General features: G+C 42.7%; 1 protein-coding gene across 1 annotated transcript in view; it reads left to right on the forward strand.

Annotated features, from left to right (window-relative positions):
- The window catches only part of itfg1 (integrin alpha FG-GAP repeat containing 1), a 139963-nt gene extending 118365 nt beyond the window's left edge, over window positions 1–21598 (forward strand). The window contains exons 15-18 of the mRNA XM_076737129.1: window positions 4144–4268; window positions 9636–9718; window positions 10530–10647; window positions 20346–21598. Coding sequence (XP_076593244.1) covers window positions 4144–4268; window positions 9636–9718; window positions 10530–10647; window positions 20346–20405 — 386 coding nt within the window. The 3' untranslated portion in view covers window positions 20406–21598. The remainder of the gene's footprint in view (window positions 1–4143; window positions 4269–9635; window positions 9719–10529; window positions 10648–20345) is intronic.
- Window positions 21599–21761: the final 163 nt, after the last annotated feature.

The raw sequence follows: 21761 nt of genomic DNA on the forward strand, positions 1-21761 counted from the left end.
ACTAACTCCATAAACCTGGAGCACTCATCGAGTAGCTGGAGGTTATTGGCGAGGAGGTTTACTCAGTCAAATCCAGTAGCCATGTTGCCCTAACACCCCCACCCCACATTGATGACTCTTCTTCCCCCCACATGTCTCTGTGAGTGTACAGAAAGCAGAGCTGTCAAGACGGCTTGTCTTTTCGTTGTTTCATTGTAGTTTTAATGCTTCACACCAGCATGCAGGGCTTGTTTTTTGCTGCCCTAATTCCTCTGGACATCAGCCAGTTGCAAGTCCAGTTTCTCACTGCATCATGTTCCCTTTTGTCTTACGTGTCTTTCTGTGTTGGGGTCGCTGTCCATATTACTGTCCACTTGATTTATTTTTATGCTTCCAGTCCGACGACAGCCGTGGCTGGAGGCATTATGTTTTCAGGTTGTCTCTCCGTCCCGTTCTCATTCCCATGATATCTCAGGAATGCTTGAGGGGAATTTCTTCACATTTGCCGCAAACATTGACTTGGACTCAGGGATAAAATTATTAGATTTTGGTGTTCAAAGGTCAAGGTTACTGAGTCTCAGGTGTGCCCAGAGAGAATATTATGACATGCGGCACAAACATCCTCTTGGATTCAAGGATGAATTGATTAGGAATTGGTGGTCAAGGTCACCGTGACCTCACAAAAAACTAATTATTTCTCATTTTCCCCAGTGCCTGTTGCATGCTTAGCTGTCCTGGTGAGGACCCCAGAATGAGTTGGTTCATTGTCTTAAATTGTGTCCCTTCATGCCTTCTTTGCATGAAGCTAATTTTATCTTATTAACTTAAGTGACTTGTGATCAATGATGAGTAGGATTTACATATGCTTGTTCTATGAAAAGTCCTTTAAGGTCTTGTGATAGAGGCCTTTATTTAAGAAAAAAAAACATGCAGTTGGAGTTTAATAAAGTACCATTAAAAGTTTTGACCTCCACAGTTTTGTTCTAGGCTCAGTTGTGTGGAGGTCTGGCAGCTCCCGGTGTGTTTTTGTTCCTCTTTAATGAAATTACTCTGTCAGGCTTCGCATGGCAATGGCCAGGATATGACTTTTGGATATGACAGGACTTTTGTCATCTCCTGCAGATTCACAGCAGTCGGATGTGTGTGTTTTCCTGCAGCATATTAGAAAACACACACTTCTTGTACATTTTGTTTTCCTTATCGGGCTGCAAGTCACCTTAGAACAAGACTTAAGAATCTACAGCCAGGCTAGATGTGCTGTGAGACTGTACTTCAGCACAACATCAGCAGTCAACAGGCTCACCAAGGCAACGCTATCATGCAGATATTTAACAGTCATACTGTTTGCTATCTTAGTTTAATATGTTAGCATTCAAACATTTGACAGTTAGCACTGAATACAAAGCACAGCTTAAACTGATCAGGGTGTTTTTTTTGTTGAGATATTTCTGTCTGGACCAAAGTGGTCGACCGACCATCCGAATGACTCACATTGCATCTCTAGCACCGCGCTGCTAGCATGGCTAAAAGCGGCAGGAATTGTCAGTCTGGTTTTATATCGCTCCCTCCTTTTGTCTTCCTTCTGTTTCAGTGGTTCAGTGATTGTTTGCTAGATTATGATTAGAAATCATGAATAAAATCCCGTACAGCAGAACACAGCTTGTCACTTTACTGAATGGGTACATTTCTCCTAGTCTCTCTCTCTCTCACACACACACACACACACGCACACACACCTCTCAGTAAATGTCAGACACACCAGGATTCATCTTCAATGCCTGTTAGAAGCCAGGGCTTTGTATTACCCTGAACAAGTCAATGTCCATGAAACTGTGCCCAGCTCTTCCTGGAAACAGCCAATATTTCTGTCTCCCTCCCTCTCCCTTTTGCCTATCTGCTGTGTGCGATTAAGCCAATTATACTGCTTCTTCACAACACCAGAAGCCAGCACTAAAAAGCTGGGAAAACACAAAACATAGAGCCAACTGATGAAAAACTTTCTTGATAGAAGGTGGCAAAATTCGATGGGTCAGACCAACTGGAGCCAAAGCATGTTATAATACAGCATCATGGACAGCGTGGATTACATACAATACCCACCGCTGCTTTTACCAAAGTTAATTACTCACTTTTACTCACTTGCTGATTCATTTTTACCTGCTTTATTTGTGCAATGTGACAGGGCATTAAAGAAGAGAAATCTTGAGCTGCAGTTAGTTGGATTGGCCTGATCCAGGTTCAGCTGAGGTGGTCAAAAATGATCTGGACAATCTTTTCCTTTAATGTGAACTGAGGTTAGGCATAGATTTAAAAAAAAAAAAAAAACTATATAGAGAAACAAAGCTGTTGTGCTCCTCTCGGCCTGCAATACGCAGTCCATCCACATTAGTTCTGATCACTGGCTGCCTCGAGGCTTTCTCTCTCTTCTTCCATCCCTCTCTCTTTCTCTCTCCTTCCCTCTCTTTGTTTACCACGTAGAGGTTGATTTATGTCGGCTGCACTTGGCAGAGTTGGGTGGCGTGGGCGAGATACAGCAGCTGAAGGGGAGAGAGAGGGGAGACAAGCAGGAGGGAGGAGAAGAAGGGGAAGCGAAATGAGTAAGGCCAAATCGGAGTGATGCATCGCAGATGAAGAGAGAGAGCAGAGAGGAGGAAACAAGAGACTAAGGGTTGGATGAGAATAGTAAGGAAGGAGGGGGAGGAGGAGGAGGGAGGTTGTGTGAGGAGACAGGGAGAGGTGTTGGACTGGCCTCAGGTGTCTCACTCTGATTTGTATCTTTTATGATGCTTCTTCATGTCAGAACACAAGGTCTCACACTGCAGTCCCACTGGCTCACTCACTCCTGTTGTGTGTTTCTTCCTCATCCCCCTCATTACAGCGTGTTTGCTTATGCATTTTAGTCTTGTCACCGACAGTCATGGTCAGGATGGGTCAGGTTAGAGCTCACTAATTACACGAAAGTTAAATTATTCCTTTGGGAGGGTTTGGCGCTTGCAGCTCCAGCATCATAAGATCACCAAAGCAAATAGGGCTTATGTTTACATACACAGCTGACAGTTACAGCAGTTGTACTGAGCATTAAGTCATGAATGAAAGTGTGCAAAGCTTAGGGGCTGCCTTTTTCACATAGAAGGGGTGGCAACATACAGTGTATTTATGACACCAAGAAACAAGTTGAACTATGTGCATTACAAAAAATATATTAAATGAAAAATGTATTAAGTTTCTATTTATGGACATATTTTCTAAGAAAATCTACATGTGCAAATATGCAAGGCCAAATATGAGAGTGACTAAGGTCAGACGCAAGCAGAGCTGAGGGTTACAACTAATGTTTATACAATACTCACGATATCATGCCCAAATTGTGGATAATTAAGTTCCGTTTTTGTGGGAGTGTTTTATTTCATTTGTCTCAAGTCCCTGCGGACTGACATGGGTGATTCACAGGAGGCTGTGACAAAGCAGTTTTTCTCAGCGTGGCAACAACAAAAAGAGAGCAAAAAGCATGGGAAATATTGGCGCCACTCAGCCAGCATTAGAAGAAAATGCTGACCTCACACAAACCAATGTGTCTTCAAAAATGTTGAAACACTCTTCTGTGTGCCAACGTTCAATACAAAATAAATGTATTATCTAACAGTTCCAAAACAAGGCTAGCAGTCTTCAGCCATGCTCGTGGCTGAGGCTGTACACAGGCACAGTGGTGCTATGAGCTACATGCTAACACTTGCATGCTAACATGTTCATTGTGACAATGCTGACATGCTTATTTGTGCCAGGTTTAAAGTTTAGTGTGCTCACCATCTTAGTTTAGCATGTTAGCAGTGTTCACCATATTCAGAAAGACATTAATTATCACCAAGTCCATATTGTAGATGTAGATATTTCATTAGAAAGATTGATAGATCGATAGAATGTCAACCTCGTGATGGCTTTATAAGAGAATTGACCAATATCAGTTGGAGTCATCGTCAGGGAAACGTTACTGTCTGTACAGAATTTCATGGCAATCCATCCAATTGCAATAGGCCAAATTGTGTCTTCAAAACAAACATCAGGGCACAGTACCATTTGAGATAAAGCTCTTTACTCATCCTGATGTGGTTGTGTGTCTTTTTCATGACATTAAAAACTGTCTTTCCTTTCCCTCCCTTCCTGCAGCCGGTCAGCTGAGCCAGTCGGCTCACCTCTCCCTCCAGCTGCCCTACACTGTGCTGGGCCTCGGACGCAGTGCTAACTTCCTGGACCACCTTTTTGTTGGCATCCCCCGGCAGCCTGGAGAGACGGTGAGGAAAAATGAGAGGGTGATATTATCTGACACAGCACAGCACTGATGTTGGAAGAGCCACAGACTTCTGGTCTCACAGAGAAGAGATAGTAGGTGTGCTGAACAAATGAAGATGTAAAAACCTCTTCAACCACCTGGACACAAATCGCATCAAACTAGTGGTTTCATAAAAAGTATCTTAGAACATGTATCATTCCACTCGTTCCACACGTTTAATTAAGTCATTTCTGAGTACCCTAACCTGTCCTGAATATAACAGTGCATGGCAAGCGCAGCTGAGACATTTAATATCTCTGCAGTAAGTCGAGGGGAAAAAAACAAACATGAATAGCCTTGAGATCATGATGTGAAGAACCAGAAAACTTTCCAAGAAAAGGATCAAGTGGTGGACTAATTCATGGTAAACGCAATTGAAGCACTTTAAAGTCATAAGCAGAGAGCAGAATCGTTTTTCTTCTGCAGCTCAGGCTTTCTTTCATAATGGGCTGGAGGTGACGCGTGTCGTCTGAGGGCTGTGAGGCTTGTTTTTTGTGGAGGTTCAGAAGAGGGATTTCTATCCACTCATTTTCTAAGAAATACTGACCAAACAGCAGACTTTCCCTAATCAGACTTTAGACTTTAGACTTTAGACTGCTTCTTTATTGATCCCAATCTGGGAAATTGTTTTGTTGCAGTAGCAATGAACAAAAAAAATACAGACGACTATAGAATGTATACAAGAATTTAAAAAGTAAACAAAATTGACAAAAAATATATTCAGAAAAAGCAGCAGGGAATACAAGATAGAACTAAATGTAAATGTAAATATACTGTAAATATAAATAAATGTTGTGCAGTTTTGCAGTAGTGCAGATAAAATGTAAAGTATTGGGTTTGTGAGGTTGGTGGATTAATTGTTTAAGTTACTGTTGTACAGTTTGATGGCTCGTGGCAGGAATGATGTCGTGAATCGGTCCTTGTGACAGCGGAGCTGGAGCAGTCTATTGGAGAAGGAGCTCCGCTGTCTGTCCAGGAGGTGGTGAAGAGGATGTTCAGGGTTATCCATGATGGATAACAGTCTGTCCAGTGTCCTCCTCTCCACCACCTCCTCAACAGTGTCTAATTTGCAGCCAGTAATGGAGCCGGCCTTCCTGATCAGTTTGTTCAGTCTGTTGGTGTCGCCGGCTCCGATGCTGCTGCCCCAGCACACTGCAGCAAAGAGTGCACTGGCAACAACAGACTGGAAGAAGATCTCCAACATCTTGCTGCACACGTTGAATGATCTGAGCCTCCTCAGGAAATAGATTCTGCTCATCCCTTCTTATACACAGCGTTGATGCTAGTCAGTTTATTTACAGCATAAACATGAGGCATTTAACCACTTATAGAACACCAGAGCAGCTTCAGTGTTCACTGACATTGATTTTACCGGTGGCTGAAATCTGTGACTGTAGTGATCATGATGGCATGTGAACTTCATGCAGCATTTCCAGTTAACTGCATATGTGTGTGTGTGTGTGTGTGTGTGTGTGTGATTTTTTTTTTTTTTTTTTTTTAACCAGCTTTAGCAAATGAATATTTCCCACAGCTTCTTCCATGTTACATCAATTTTAGACTTTAGACTTTGGACTTAGGCTAATCTTGCAAAAGTGTTTAATGGTTGTTTGGTTTTTTCTTATTCAAGCAGCAGTTACAACAAAATACGTGATAACTGGTTTTTATATCATTTGTCAGATGTTTGCAAGAGAAACCTGTTGTCCAAAAAAAATGTTTTCTTTTCTTCTTAGTTGTTTGTAAAATGATTGATCAAGAAGCATTAGTTTAACAAAAAATAAGGAAGACCTGCACAGTGCTAATCAGTCTCTCCAGTTTTCTGCTGGAAGCCTTTGGTTTGTGGACCCTGTGAATTCTCTGAAACAAGTTGTAATTGCTTTTTGTTGCAGATTTTTAGTTTTATTTATTTGAAATCTCACAATAAGACCTCCAAAAGAAAATCCTGCTCCGTGAGGACATGAAGCATTCTCTGTGTTTTGATAGCAGTTGCTTTTGAAGGAGCACACTTTGCAGCACTTATAATGAGAAAAAGTCCAGTTTTGACAGGATAAATTTGATGTTTTCTTTGCCTATCTCATCATTAAAGAGAGGAGACGTAGAGCGTTGAAATATCTAACACACAGTTGGTGTATGGCAGATAGATTACTCATCCCGCTTATAATGTACTACAACACAAACATCACCTCCCCACGTCTCTACTTTGAGCTTCAAGCACATCTCTGCGTAACAACCCTGAGAGTAGAGGATGTATGTATGACCACGTGAGCCACCTGTCATATAAAAACCAGCGTTATATGAATAGTATAAATATCTGGTCAGGTTTTCTGTTTTTAATCGTCAGCCACACTTCTACACTACCCTACTTCAAATGTCAGCGCTGTTCAGTTCAGCTCTCTCACTATCTCCACATTCCTCTCCATCTCAGTTTTCTCTCTCGCACGTTGCACTTGTCACATTGAATATTATGCACGACGGGGCCCTTTTTTTTTTTTTTCTTCCTCCCGTGTGGTACCGAGATCTTCGTCAAGCAGCTGATTAGAATTGTAGATGGGTCAGTCCGCGGCTCAGACGATGTAGTGCACCAAGAACACTCATCTCAAACAAGCTGCTTTGTTGTCCCCTCTCTGCACACTCCTTTTCCAATGCAAAGTAATGTCATCTTTTTCCCCCTCATTTTTCCTCCTCCTAGCCCATTTTTTCTACAAAGTGAATTAATGAATGCCTGAAGATGTGGCCCTTTATATCCAGTAGGTTTTTTTTTTCTCCATCAGCTCCATCAAATCTATCTGTAATGAGAAGGAGAAGGTTCAGAATCCTGACCGCTCCACCACTGTGCATAGTCGGCAGGTCTGGATCTTTCTGTTTGTCAACTCTCTTTATCTCGCTCTCATTTTTATTTCCTTCCTCTCTCGGTTTTCACATCTATCCTGCTTCCACTCTCTTGCTATCTCCCCTGCTGTGGCCTTTACAATTTTCTCCTCCACAACGAGTTTCTGCCTGCTGTTTCACAGGAGAGGTTTTGTAAAATCTACTTGGATATCTTCCATCTTCTGTCCAATCATTCCTCTCTTTTATTCACCCCCTCCCCATCTTTTTCTTTTGAGTCTCTCTCCTCCTGTTCACTTATCCTCCACCCAGGGGATTCCCTTTGCTGCTCAAAGTGGTTTGCTTCACTAATCAGTCCCCTACTTGTCACTCTCGCTCCCTCTCTGTCTCCCTCACCCTCCATCTCTGTATCTGTCTCCCTGACTCTCTCATAGTGTGCCAGTTTCCCTGGCTTTGAACCAGAGTGTCTCTCTTTCTCTCTGAAGACTTGGGAACACTTTTCTCTTCCAAACAGCCAGATCGGATCTGCTCCCAGGCAGCAGTAGTGGAGGCTGACTCGTCTCAGCTCTGCTCCCCCGCCAGTTCCCGCACCGACGGCAGCGCTTTCCAAGAGCTAAGCGACAATGGCTGGCGGCGAGAATGTGCTTGTTATGTAAAAAGCAATGCCGTTGTTGCACGCTTATTCAAAATAGCTGCGAGATGTGGTTCCTCTCAATTGATGAGGAAACAGAGAGCCGCGATTAAAGAGCGGTGGCACTCCCAGATTCTGCCAAATGTAGAACTGGAAATGTTAATTCCTCGCAGCCACAAGCATGATTACAGCTTTTAAATCATTAATATGATGTCTCTGAAATGTTAACCCTTACTAAGCCCGAGCCTGGAACTTGGATGCCCGAGCAGGGGCTACATCAAGACACAAGGCAAAATTAGACTCAGAAAAAGGTGAAAAAGAAAGCCAATAGAAACTGATGATGATGCTGGGCTTTTCCAAATCAAAGCACTGTTACATGCAGAGGTTAAATACAGTCTGCGTCAGTCTAATGTCAGATGTCAGCGCGGGGTGTTGAGCCTGAAGGCAGCAACCTACTCAAAATGAAACTTGCAAAGTCAAACTGCTGTCAGACACAAATGTTTTCAGACTCCGCGATTTAACTGCGTCTTCGCCATCACTGCCTGTCCAGCTTAGTCCTCTCACAATTTTCAACAATGAGAGGACAGAAGAAAGAGAAATGTGATATAAACAAAGGACACAAACCAGAAGCCCAAAGTTCATGTGAAAAGCCTAACCTTAGTTGAGCGGGAGCAGGTAAACATGTTCGGGGGTGGAGGGTGTTATTTAAGGGCCCTACGCACCCACAGAGATGTTTTCAGTTACTCTGGTTAGAGAGACCTATAATCAGGTGGAAGAGGGGTGGAGTAATATTGTAAATGGCAAATACATGTATGCAGAACTTTAGTCCAAAGCACTGTACAGTGTTGATGGTCCCATTCTTACAGATGCAACAAGAAAATAGCTGGAGGCTGAGGAAGCTGTCAATCAAGTGCAGGCTGTGCAATCGTGCAAGTGTAGTCAGACGACATAAGTGAAAACACCTGTTTGGGTCAACAGTGGGTGTGCAGGGCCGTTAAACTGAGAGTGTGGGAGATAGCTGTATATCCATAGGAACTTCTAAAAGTGTTTCTCCAGTATGATCCACATCTCTGCTGTCATCACTGTGTTTTATTAGATCCATTTTATTAGACTATAAAACAGTATAACATCAACAGACAGATGAACAGAGAGCGGAAGACAAGCAAACATGTCTGACTGTACGCTGTACATGACTGATTGTACGGTCATTGTCCAGGTGAGCAGGCTTCATTTAGTTAAATCCAACAGGAGGTGGCACAGCAAGCACTTTTTGCCAGAATATGGTTAAGCGTGGCTCCGCCGTTTTCCACCTCAGTCCTCATGTACAACCCTGTTGTATGAGCTTGTTATCGTATTGTTTCTTTGCTTATTATAATCTGTTTCTTCAGACAAGATTTTACGTGATGGTTGAAGTCACACGAGCAACTAGAATACATGTTCCTCAGTATTCCTCTGGGTGTGCATGTGCTAACACTGACGCTCCATATGTACCACAACAGAGACTGATAACTGAACTCTCTCACACACACACACACACACACACACACAGCCACAGAAATACTGAATCACACATACAAATATACACACCCATATTCACACAGAGACACACACACACGCAGACTAGGAAATCAGGGCTGCTCCCCACAGTCGAGGGTAATTTATTTCTAGTTGCAGGTTGTCTGTTTCTTAAATGCACAGCTTAAAATAGACACTCCACAGCAGCTAAAGAAAACCATGGGACCCCATTATTCTGCCCCAGAGGACATAACATACATATTCTGAGTGTGTGTCTGTCTCTCCAAGGACATTGCATGTGATTGTATATGCTAACATTTATGTGCATATCCAGTTGATGTGTTTTCTGTGTCTCTGCAGGACGTTAGGAAGCAGGAGTGGACGGCCATCATTCCTAACTCTCAGCTCATCGTCATCCCCTACCCACACAATCAGCCCCGCAGGTACATAGACCCAGTGCTTGTTGATGTAATACAGTATTAATGCATCATAGTTGTCCATTTTCCTTGTTAGTAGCAGTGTAATTTGCTGGGAGACCCATTGACGCTTGTTGCTATGGATACCATTCAACGCATTTAATTGCCCCATCTGATGCCACTGAACGACATCTTCGAGTTAATGTTACCTCATCTTGATACTTAAAAGTGTGACACAATCCCAGCACGCACACACGCACTCTGTCGCTTCACAGCATGCATTCTCATGTTACCACGACGTTGTTCACATGTAGCTTCAGCCCCAGGAGGTGCTCCAGATGGCTATGCAGCACGCACACACACACGCACCCTCCTCCGCATAGCCACATAACACTTGTGTACTCGCCAGGCTTGCCAGACATGCCAGCACAGACACAGACACAGACACAGACACAGACACAGACACACTGGGTAAAATGAGATGTGACCAGAGAGGCCAGGTGCCGTGGTATTCTCCTCACATACAGACAAAGCTAACAGATTGCGAGATGATAACTTTAATATATCAAAGTGGTCGGATTGCTGGAAATACATAAAAGTTCTTGGAAACCAGAAGCAGAGCAGTGCTTCATTCTGCTCAGCTGTGACAAGAAAGTGAAGGAGATCTTCATTTGTTTATTTTAACTTAATTGGAACACGGTCTCTGCTAATGTCTACCATTTGGTAATGACATTGTTTTTCTGTCAAATAAATCGATGATGAAACATAAAAGAGCATATGGTAGATCTTGATTTTTTTCACACTCTCTCTCTCTCTCTCTGTCCCTCTCTCTCTTTAGCTGGAGCGCTAAGTTGTACCTGACTCCTAGCAACAGCGTGTTGCTGACGGCCATCGCCCTGATCGGAGTGTGCGTCTTCATCCTCGTCATTATTGGCATCCTCCACTGGCAAGAGAAGGTCAGGACACACACACACACACACACACACACACACACACACACGCATGCAGTGGTGTAGTTAACGTTGGCCTCTTCCTGGTGATTTACTGCCTAAGAGAGAGTGTGTGTGTGTGTGTGTGTGTGTGTGTGTGTGTGTGTGTGTGTGTGTGTGTGTGTGTGTGTGTATGTGTGTGTGTGTGTGTGTAAGAGAGAGAGCAGATTGGTCACAACCAGCAGCAGATGGGTCTCACTGTCCCTGTCCTGTAGTCCTCTAGCCTCCCACTGAGACACACAAACACACTCTTTCTCTCTCTCTTTTTCTCTCTCTGTCTCTCTCTCTCTCTCTCTCTCTCTCTCTGGGCCACAACCTGGAAGGACGTTGAGCTGTAATTGCCTGCTTCTGTCCTCTCAGCGTGGCAGATCTGCTGTTCCTTACTGCCATAAATATGCCCTCCAGGGAGTCGATGCGTTTTCTCATGTGTTTTGTGTTTCACCTCCTCCTGGTTCGGTTGTTCAGTCACGTCACAGTCACAGCAGAACGCACCCTGATGTAGAATGGTCAAGGATACCTACACACAAATATTATTTAACAATAATTCTCGCAAATGTACTTTCTTCTTTGTTCTTTGGATTGGATTGTTTCCCTTTTTTTAATGTACAATCGCTGTGGTAATGCTGTCTGCCAGGCTGAGCGGTGCAGTAAGTTGCTGGCATCTTCTCCAAGCCATCTGCCGTGCGAGTGTGTGCGCTTAATGTGCGCCTGTACGTGTGTGTGCCTGCACGCCGGATGGCAGTGTGCATGGGTACACACACAGAGGCACTCTAATTGCCCTCTTTTTGGGATACGTGGGCGTGAGCATCAGCATTATATGAACTGATGCTGCATTTAAAAAAAAAAAAGAAAGAAAACACGGCTGGTGCCTGAACTGAGTGTCTGCATGCACCTAGCAGGCTCAGGTGGATGGATGGGTGGAGATCTGTGCGATGGGGTGAAGGCTGTGTGGAGCTATGTGAGGGTTTAGAAACAAGAGAGTGAGAAGAGAAAGCAAAATTAAAATTTCACAACTGCAGTGGCTGTCAGTATAAAGTGATCAGTTTCTGCCTTGTTCACTGCTTCACCAATACAGATGCAATGTGGGAGGGAGGGGCCACCGGCTCCAGGTGTGTTTCTGCCAATTTGACTACCTGTTAAAATTGTTCTTTGAGTGTTATCCTCAATGTTCCTCAATATAGAAATGCAGGAATCTTGTAATGATTTAATGACACTATAGGTTTATCTTTAGGCCAGTTGTTGTAACTATTTCAACTTTGTTTTATACGATACCCAGGAGCCCCCGTGCCACTGCTGCCATGGAACAGTCAGAATTCAGAGTAAAAAACGTGCTGCACATAATACTGACTCAGAAACCAAAAGTGAATACATTTACATTACTAAATTAATTATCAGGTCTCTACAAAACAATGGCTTCTGTTCCTGTTGGTAATGCACACAACAGTATTTTAAGGTCAGTGTTCGGATGTTTCACACTCAAATGCTTTACACAATTCACAGTTGACTTGTCTCTTTACCTTTTAGCTACACAAGCTTTTGGCTTTTTATTAAAGAGTGAGAATTTTCTCACACAATCCTTCATTTTTTCTTCTGATGATTCAACCAGGAGAGTGTCATGCCCATCCGTGTCATGGAGGAGGTCCGACTGAGTCACCTCCTATTGTCTAAGCAGAAGCCCCCCCCCAGAAAAACAAAAAAACCTCCCACTGCGCAACTGTACACATCACCTAAAATTAATGAAAACATAGACTGAAGAGGTCCAACACTTTTGTTAAGTTACATACATGCTCATGCAATGGATATCCACACATGGATGGATTTGGTATCAACACATACAAAAACTGGTAGAAAGGTCTATGAATATTGGTCACATCATATTTGCCCATGAACAGGAGAAGTGCATCATGGTACATGGGGAGGCACACGAGCAGGCGTAGAGGAGGTGTAAGTGTGCCATACTATGAAAGCACTTTACAAAGTTCTATAGTATGTACTCATTAAAAGTATCTAAAAGATATAAGAGGAAAGATGAAAAGAGAACTCAGAGATACATTATGAAAGCACATAAATAAGGGATTTGGAAAAATGTAAGTACTTCATGTAAAACACAGTTTTAAGAACTTAATTGAGAAATCCTCCATACATTCCTCTAGAGTTGAGCTGAGCTCAGCTGAGTTTAATCACTGTATGCTTATAAAAAACAATGATGAATTAGTTGATGGATTAGTTACATCCTCTTCATTCCAGTCTTCTTAATGGAGCTCCTGTGTTCTGTGGTGTGCTCTTTAGGAGATTCTGCTGTTGCATCTTTTGCATATTTTACCACATGGGCACTATATCACGTACTAATACTGATTTTAGTTTTGCCTGTGATGAGACGCCAATGCATCTGCATCTCAGATAGCTGGAAGTGCAAATGTCTCCTTTGATAGGATAGATAAAATCCATAATGCTGATGCTCTTCTCATTAGTACAGACTTGTGATCTTTATTTATTTATTTCTTTTTTGTATACTGGCCCTTTATTGACCTGCACATAGCAATTTTTAACCATGGATCAAAACTTTGCCAGTTGTAATGTAACCAGTCAATCAGTTTTTATCTGAAGCTGTGCTGCAGCACATTGCTGTGAACAAACGCACCTCCACTGTCGCCACACTGCAGCACTGTCTTCAGACTGACTACAAATTTGATTGAACTTGGAATTCTCAGCTGGCCTTAATAATTGAAAGACACACATCTGGACTGACAGGCTAATGTGGTGTAACCTCTTGCACCATCCAGGGAATTAAGATTGAGGGTGAGTCCTGTATACCGGTCGCTAAACATCCTCCCTCATATCTCATCTTCTGCCACCTCTTATGGAGCGGGGCATCCAGTAAGGTCAGGGCGAGCAAGCTGATTGACATTTGGCATTTCTGTGTGTTTGCGCTGCCACCTCTGGTATTTGCTCTTCTAATAACAAAGTCAGGTAGAGGGCAGAAGCACAGGGCAAAGACGTGCCGTCCTGCCTAACAAGCTAACAGGGCTTTTACACAACTCCCATGAACTTCTGTGCCGTGCAAGATTAGCTGGGGTAATAGATATTAAATATATCCATCTGGATATACCTCGGACAGGAAAGGAACGGTGTTGAAGAGATAGTCGGGGAAAACATGTAATGAAGCAGAATGTAATCAATGTGTTTACCTAAGGGGCATCATTTCTATGCAGGGAATGTAGACCAGACTTAATTAGTTGACTTTACAAGCCAGTAAAACTACACCATGCCTCAATGTAGCTCTCCACCTGGTTTCAGATACAGACACACCACTGTGTCATCAAAACCTTTAGATGGACACAAATCAATGCTCTGCTGCTTAATGATGATTCAGGCCTCAGGATGACAATTTGGCAGTATCCCCTGGATAGTCAATTAGACCAGCAGTAACAGCAGCACAGCCTGGCGGATCAGTTATCCAAAGGAAAGAACATCACATCAATCCATCTGCTCCTTAAAAAATGTGTTGCCCCAAAAAAGAAAAGAAAAACACAACATCAATCAATATGATGAGGCACCAGTATCCTGGAAGATAGATGAAGGCTGTATGACAAATCAGAAATGACGGGGTAAAAAATGCAGTAAATGTGGTGCAGCCTATCTTTTGGGTGCTGCAAATTAGTCAACATCAGTGAAGGATTGGCTGTCCTTTAAAGGGGACCAATCTTCTCAAAAGGTCTCTTTAATGTGCTGAGATTGGGCTCAGTCCTTCCCGTGTAGAAACATGAGCTGCTCCACTGCAGCATTTAGACAAAGTGTTGAGGGAACGACAAAAAATACTTAAACTGATGCTTATTTTTGTCCCCAACCTCAGTTTAGCACTGATCTCACATAACAAATCTAAATGCATTATTGACTTCACTGTCACCAGTCCAGATGATATTGGATCGTTTTTTTTTTTTCTTTTTTGCTCAGCTACTGTCAAACGGGGAAGAGTATGATGACATGCTTCACTCCTGTAGCCCTGAGTGCCATCAAACCTCATTCTAATGTGCAGCCAATGATGTTTGTCCCTATCTCAGCTTTTTTGAACAAAGGAATTAAAGTTTATTGTGAATTTTTTCCCTGTTGAAATTTTATCTTTTGAGTATCAACCACTAACACCCTGAAGGCTTAAAAGTGAAATTACTAACTATTGACAGAAGGTAAAATTAGCTCCACCTGGACCAGCTACAACAATAAAGGAAAGTGTCTTCAAACAGCCCATAATATGTTCCTCCTGCTCATACTGGCCATGAAAAGATCCCCTACTACCCTATTATCATTCCAATGTAAGATTTAACTGGTCTTAGTTTTCCTGTATTTATCTCCAGTCCAAGCTGCTCACTGCTATCATGCAGTCCATCTGTTTTCTGCTGCATGTGTATGTGTGTGTGGAGAGAGGAGACAACCTTGCCATAGTCCTGTTTTGATGGTAAAGGTGTCTGACAGCTCGCCCCTGCAGATGATATGGCCACTGAAATCTTGGGACATGTTCTTTATTGAATTTGTGGGAGTTTCCACAGTGTTTCTCTGTCCAGGCTGTCAAAGGGTTTTTCAGTGTCCACAAAATTAACATGAAGGTGGTTTGCCTTTCTATACACTGTTCCACTGTGTTTCAGTATGTGTGGCAATATGCTCTGTGCATGATTTATCCATCCTGAATCCAGCCTGCTCTTTCTTGTATTCCTGTCCCATGGCAGACCGTATCCCATGTGAAATGAGTCTACAGAGTGGGCAGTGCCATTACGCCTCTCCACTTGTCGCATTCTCTGAGGTTTCCTCCTTAAAGAATGGTTACTGTTAAGCCTGTCTCCCAATGTGTTTTACTTCCGTCTCCCGTAGCCTGTTTAGGGGGTGGCACAGAACCTCATTGGCTGTTTTTGTGTCAGCTTTCAGAACATCAAGGGGAATGCTGTCAACTTCCAGTGCTTTGCCGACTTTCAGCTTTTTGATGGCTCTTGTGATTTCATCCTTTGAGATCCTCCCACAGCTGCCCTTTAGGATTTCAGCTGATTCCATGCTGATCTCTTACTTACTTCTGGGTGAGGTCTGTTCAGGAGTTCTTTGAAGTGTTGCCTCCAGCAGTCCAGCTGTTTTAATTCCTTGGTGAGGAGTTTGCCCTGCTTGTCTTTCGCTGGTTGGCTACTGGTCTTGTTCTTTCCCGCCAGTTGTCTGATGGTTGTAAAGTTCTCTCATGTTTGCTATCTAATTGCCTCTTCTGCCTCACATGCTAGCTCATTAACATGTCTTCTCTTATCCCTTCTTGTCTTTTTCTTTACCATCCTGCTCTTTTGTTAGTATTCTTGCGTCAGTTGTTCTTTCTTTGCAGTGTTGGGCTCCCTGTGGTCTCTTCTTCCTTATGGAACATGCTTCCTCTATTGCCATGTTTCTACATATGAAGACCTTCTTGCAGTTTCTCCGTTCTTCTTCAATATCTCCTGCTCCTGCTAATGCTAGAAATCCCTTAGCTTTCTGATGTTGAACCCTCTCTGTGCCCTACTGTATGCCCATGTCTTAGCAGCTAGCTTTAGTTTCAAGTCCACTATCAGCAGGTGGTGGTCAGAGTCGATGCCTGATCCTCTTTTTACCCTCATGTCACGGAGTAGCTTCCTCCATTTTCTGGCTGTGGTTATACAGTAAATCTGCTTCTCTGTGGTTGGATCAGGAGAGATCCATCCAGGCTTTGTGTGGGGGAATAAGCTCTCTCCAATTACCGGTTCACTGGTAGTGCAGGAATCTGCAAATAGAGTTCCATTCTTGTTCAATTCCCCAAGCCTTTCTGTCCCCATGGTACCCTTCCAGTTCTCATTGTCCTGTTGCTGTTCATGTCTCTCATGACGATCTCGATGTCTCTCCTTGGGGTCTTCTGCATTGACACTTGCAGTTATTGGTTTAACGTCTCCCTCGCTTCAGTTTCAGCCATGTTTGTTAGTGCATGACACTGGATCATGGTGATATTTTGACCCTTGGATGCAAATTTGGCAGTGATGATCCTTTCTAAAATGGTTTCTCACTCAAGAAGGCTCATGGCAGTGACTTTGGAGAGAATTAAAACTTGCATGTGCATATGTGAGTCCTCTCTCCTTGCACAAGTACAGAAGCCTCTCTCCTGTAACAAAGGTGTTGCGGCATCATACGCTAACTCCGATTACACTGACATTGTATTTTCTCATCTCCTAGGCTAGCTGCACTAGCTTCACTCATCTGGTGTAACGCTCTCACATTCCAGCATCCCAGTCTGGTCTTGGACTTGATCTGAAACAGCCTTTGCTCCCTTCGGCTTCCCTAGGTGTTTGGTTGAAGAATATAATCCATCCGTAACTAGGGTGGCCTGCTTGATTCAAATGGGAATATTTGCATCCTGTTTCAATTTCAGTAATCTTGGTTTACATGTGGGTGACTGATTGGCCCAAGCAGTCAGCAGCAGAGTTGGTCTGTTGGTCTCTTGCTATGCCCAGATCTTCCAAGTGAAATATTACAGCGCTATGCCATATGGGACATTACAGCATTGGATTGTGTACAAGCCATCCCAGCATGTCAAGTCCAGCCAAAACCTGCTATGGCATTATGAAAGCACAGGTGCTGACATCATTAACAGCACGGGACAGCCAATGTAAGGGATGGAGGACAAAATACTCAGTCCTCCATCTGTTGAAAAATGCTAAGTTCATAAGACAAGCCAATACAAGTTAAGAAGTTAATCAAGTGGGGATTTATCAAAGCTACAATATATTTAGTTCATACTATCTTGAGGGGAATTTTGAGATGCATTTTTACACAAAACAAGGACTGTGGCTTTTGTCTTCCATCACTTAGATTGAAGTTTTGTGAGAAATCAGACCAAATATGAAATATGGTCACAATCTGCCTTTCTGTTTTTGAGGTATGGTGTTGAATAATGACCACAAAAGTGTTTTTACAGAAGATCATGATGCCACAGTGAAGTTGTCCTTTGACCTTATCGACATAAAATGACATCATTTTATATGGACAGTTGTATGAAATTTTGTCATAGTTAATGTATGAGTTCACGAGTTTCAGCCTATAACTATGTTTTGTCTGGTCACAGTGACCTTTGACCACCAAAATCGAATCAGTTCATCCTTGAGTCCATTTTAACATTTTGTGCCAGATTTTGAAGAAATTGCCACAAGGCATTCTTGAGGATGGAACGGACAGACGGACGCTGCGTTTCATTTACTGCATTTAATCTTGAACAGCTATGTGAGTGTTGATGACATTTTGCATGTCTGTCAGCTTGTTCTCATCTTAGCTCTTACGCCGACGCCTCCAGCCATCACACCTGCCTAAGTGTCTGGATGCCCAGATGATGATAATAGACTGTTAGCCATAAATGCACATGTGTTATCCCTTGGAAACCCTTACCCTTGGAAGGCCGTTTCGCGTTCACATAAGGACAGAAGGTGTGTGAGAGTCAGAGTGTGCATGTTTGTATGGTTTCTGCAGTTACTCCTGAGAATGTACTGCGTAAGGTGAATGATGTACCAAGATGGTAGATAATTGAGGTGACTGTTTTCTACCTGTGGCTCTCTAATTGAATATTAAAAGGTTAACTTTCCAGCCAGAAGTCTAATTGAACACGTGCTACATCTGTTCTCTTGTGGTTGCTCAAATGTGATAATTAGGTGCAAAGTTCCCCATATTTTCTTTTTGCTCATATTGTTCCCCAAAGGATTTTCTTTTTCATTTTTTAACCAATTAAGTCGTATTTGTTATTGTTACACAAGCAAAAGGGACTTGATATACCCCACTACTCTACCAGTGGGTCCATTTAATGAAGCTATGTGGCTGTTTAATCAGTGAAAATATGCCAGTGGGCCTGGCCCAGCACAACTGGCTTTAACACTTCCTCCCGACTGATGAAACAAAAACTACTGATGCAGCCTAAAGGGATCACTGACTGGCACAGTGCAGCTTGTATATCCACAGTCTGGATGTTTTCTCAGCTTACGGTTTAGGAATAATACAGTCTTCTCGTGTACACACAGATGTACACACCAGTGTTAACCTGGCACCTGATTTGGTTTTGACCTAGCCTTCTGTTCAAAATGTGTATTAGCTTTAGTCACAATTGTAGTCATTTGATTACTATCAATTTTAGTGAGCAGAAAGTAATTTGAGTCTTTGTCTTTTGAGCATTCAGTATACAGCTGTCACCAACTTTGAGCTGAGCTATGAGTAGTTCTCCACAGAGCAGTGTGAGAAGCTGTATTCACATACAAAATCACTAAAATACTGATTACTGTCTGGATTTAAAGCTGTAGTTGGTAAGATGGAGAAGAGAGCAGACTGAGCCTGAAAATTTGAACCAACACATGTTCCACGTCACTCCCCCTCCCTCTCCGCTGCACTCATGTCCTGCCTCCAAGCCCCTCCTCCGTGCGGCGTCTGCACGGCTGCCTTGACAACCAGTAATGTTAGCCTTAGCATCGGAAACAAGCTAACTCTGCCCAGTCGCTATATCACAGTCGCTAACATACCGTACGCGCTGCGGAGTGTTACTGTAACAATCACCATATTAGCTTCATGGTTATTTGTTGTCTTAGCCGTACATGCTGTTGTTGTCAGCGGCGGTTTAGGCAGTTTCTCCTTTGCGGGTGGCTGTTGCTCCGCCATAGCTTTCACTAGCCTCCTGACGCCGCTCACAGAGCTGAGCGGCAGCCGGCAGCATGAGCGGAGGGAGGGGGCGGTTCGCAGCATGTGTGAGTAGTGATTGATAGATGTCAGACACTCCCTCAGACGCTCCTCTGGCTCTGATTGGTTGTTTTGTGTCGGGCGCGGTGGATTCTTGCAAATCACAGTAGGAGCAGTAGGTGGGACCAATGGAGCCGTTTTTTTTTTTTTTTCCCACAGATTACATGTTTGATGTACTGCTGTCTGGGCATAGGGACAGTTTTAGCAAATATGACAAAAAATTACTTTTCTACAAGTTGCCTGCTGCAGCTTTAATGTGCAGCTAAAATGCCTGTTAAATTACTACAAAACTGTTCCACAAGTGATGAGGAAGGACAGTTGATAGCTGATATTAATCCTGTGTTCATTGCTGTTAATTGCAACACAAATTAACTGAAAGTAACTCTAATTTTACATCCACAGCTCTTCATAATGTTGCCCTACGTTAGTTTACCTTTAATGAGTGTCAGCATGCTGACCTGCTTGTTTTCATTATTTGGTTGCTGCTGCTTCATCTTTTTTTCTTTTTTTTTTCTTTTTTTTTGGTGGGATTAGGGATGAATTTACATCCAAGAACTGGTAACGTCAGTTGACTTTAGACAGGCAGAGACATCATGTTAGCTGCTGTTGCTACTGCAGCTACCAGTCAGAAGCTACAGTGTGGCATTTTTCAGATGCTTGCAGGTTGTTGAATATGACTCCATTATAGGTCATGTGTCCATCTTTGACATTTTCATTAAGTTATTATTCCTCATAGTTTTTGTAATCAAAGATTGCTTTAATTTAGTTACTTCTTGTTTACAAAATGAACACAGACAAACACATAGCAGTTGCAGTCCACTCATTAATGACATTTCCTTTTTTATTCATCACATGTTGGAAGATTATGTTGCTTTTTGTGATGATCGATTAAAAAACCTTGACTGTATGTTTTTGTGTGTGTTGCTCAGAAAGCAGATGACCGAGAGAAGAGGCAGGAAGCCCACCGTTTCCACTTCGATGCCATGTGATGGACGAGGACCGCGTCATGGGAGAACATCCTCCTCCGTCCTCCTCTGCCTCCCCCTCAGACTTCTTCCTCCTTCACACACACATTTTCACTCACACTCATTTCAAGAGCCAATAAATGGATCCTCGTTTGCCCCAAAATGTTTCTTTTTGATATTCTTCAGTCCTCCAGTCAGACGTGAAATATTTATGTTCCACTTCATTAATTCATTCCAGTGTTAGAAGTACAGGAGCTGCAACAAGGCCATGGAGACACAGAGAGAAATCCTAATGGAGATCACTCTCAAGTTTAAAGCAGGGATTTCTTTGGACTGGCTGTAGTTGGCAGCACGATCGTGAGTGGTGTTGTTAGATTATTTTGACAAAATGGCACAGAATTCTGTTGAAACGCCCAGCAAATTACTGTAATGTTGGAAGCTGTTTGTTCATTCACTAGACGGGGAGCATCTTTGGTACCCAGTGTCAAAATGTGTAATGTTACTTGAAATCCATGTCTCTGTTACTGTCTTGTCTTTGTCTGGTTGACTGACCTCTGTCTTTTGCATCTGACTGAGATTGCAAAGAAGTCCTTCAGATTTTATCACCTGTGAAATTAAACTGGATTGTATTCTGTGATATCAATCTCAGCCTTGCAACTGCAGCAGCAACTGGTGCAAGATGAACAAAGCGAACACATGAAACATAAGAATTCGTGGAGCTTTTTTTCCTGCGGCCAATCTCACCAAAAATGATGAATGGCCTTCAGGTCTGCTGAGTGCAAATTCATCTTTTTCTCAGTTGACCGTTTCACAGTGCATCACGGCAGTGCCAAAAAAAAAAAAAAAAAAGGCTTTCCATGTTGCATCCTGCAAATTTCCTACGCTACTGCATCAAGGCTGCTCACAGTCTAAAAAGTGTTTGTCCTGCTGAACGAGGCACAGTTTACTCCAGCTTCTTTCCACATGCAGTTTTCATTTTCGTTGTCTTTTTAAAGTTAATCAGGCCAAGCGCTCTGGTGTGTTCAGATATTTATTTTACAAGACTGAGCTCATGCCTTTCCAAGTGGTTTGCACTTTTTAACTAATGATTAACCGCAGGTGTATGTAATTTATTTTGTTATGTGGATTTGATTTGCAAATGAATGTTCAAGCTACTAAATGTGTTTACTCACTGGGGTTCACAATAAAAAATAAACTCCACGCTGTTTACTTTGTGTATTTGTAGACTTCATGTCTCTCTCATGTTGTACCTTCCTTAAAGCTGCTTGTGAAATAAATAGACACACATTAGGTCCCAAACCCATAATTCACCACTTCTAAGTATTCGTCCCCTGAAACTCCTTTCTAAGAACATCTTTTGTATATTTTGTTGCTGGGAAG

This window comes from Chaetodon auriga, chromosome 1, assembly GCF_051107435.1.
Source record: "Chaetodon auriga isolate fChaAug3 chromosome 1, fChaAug3.hap1, whole genome shotgun sequence".
In the NCBI taxonomy this organism is placed as follows: Eukaryota; Metazoa; Chordata; class Actinopteri; order Chaetodontiformes; family Chaetodontidae; genus Chaetodon; species Chaetodon auriga.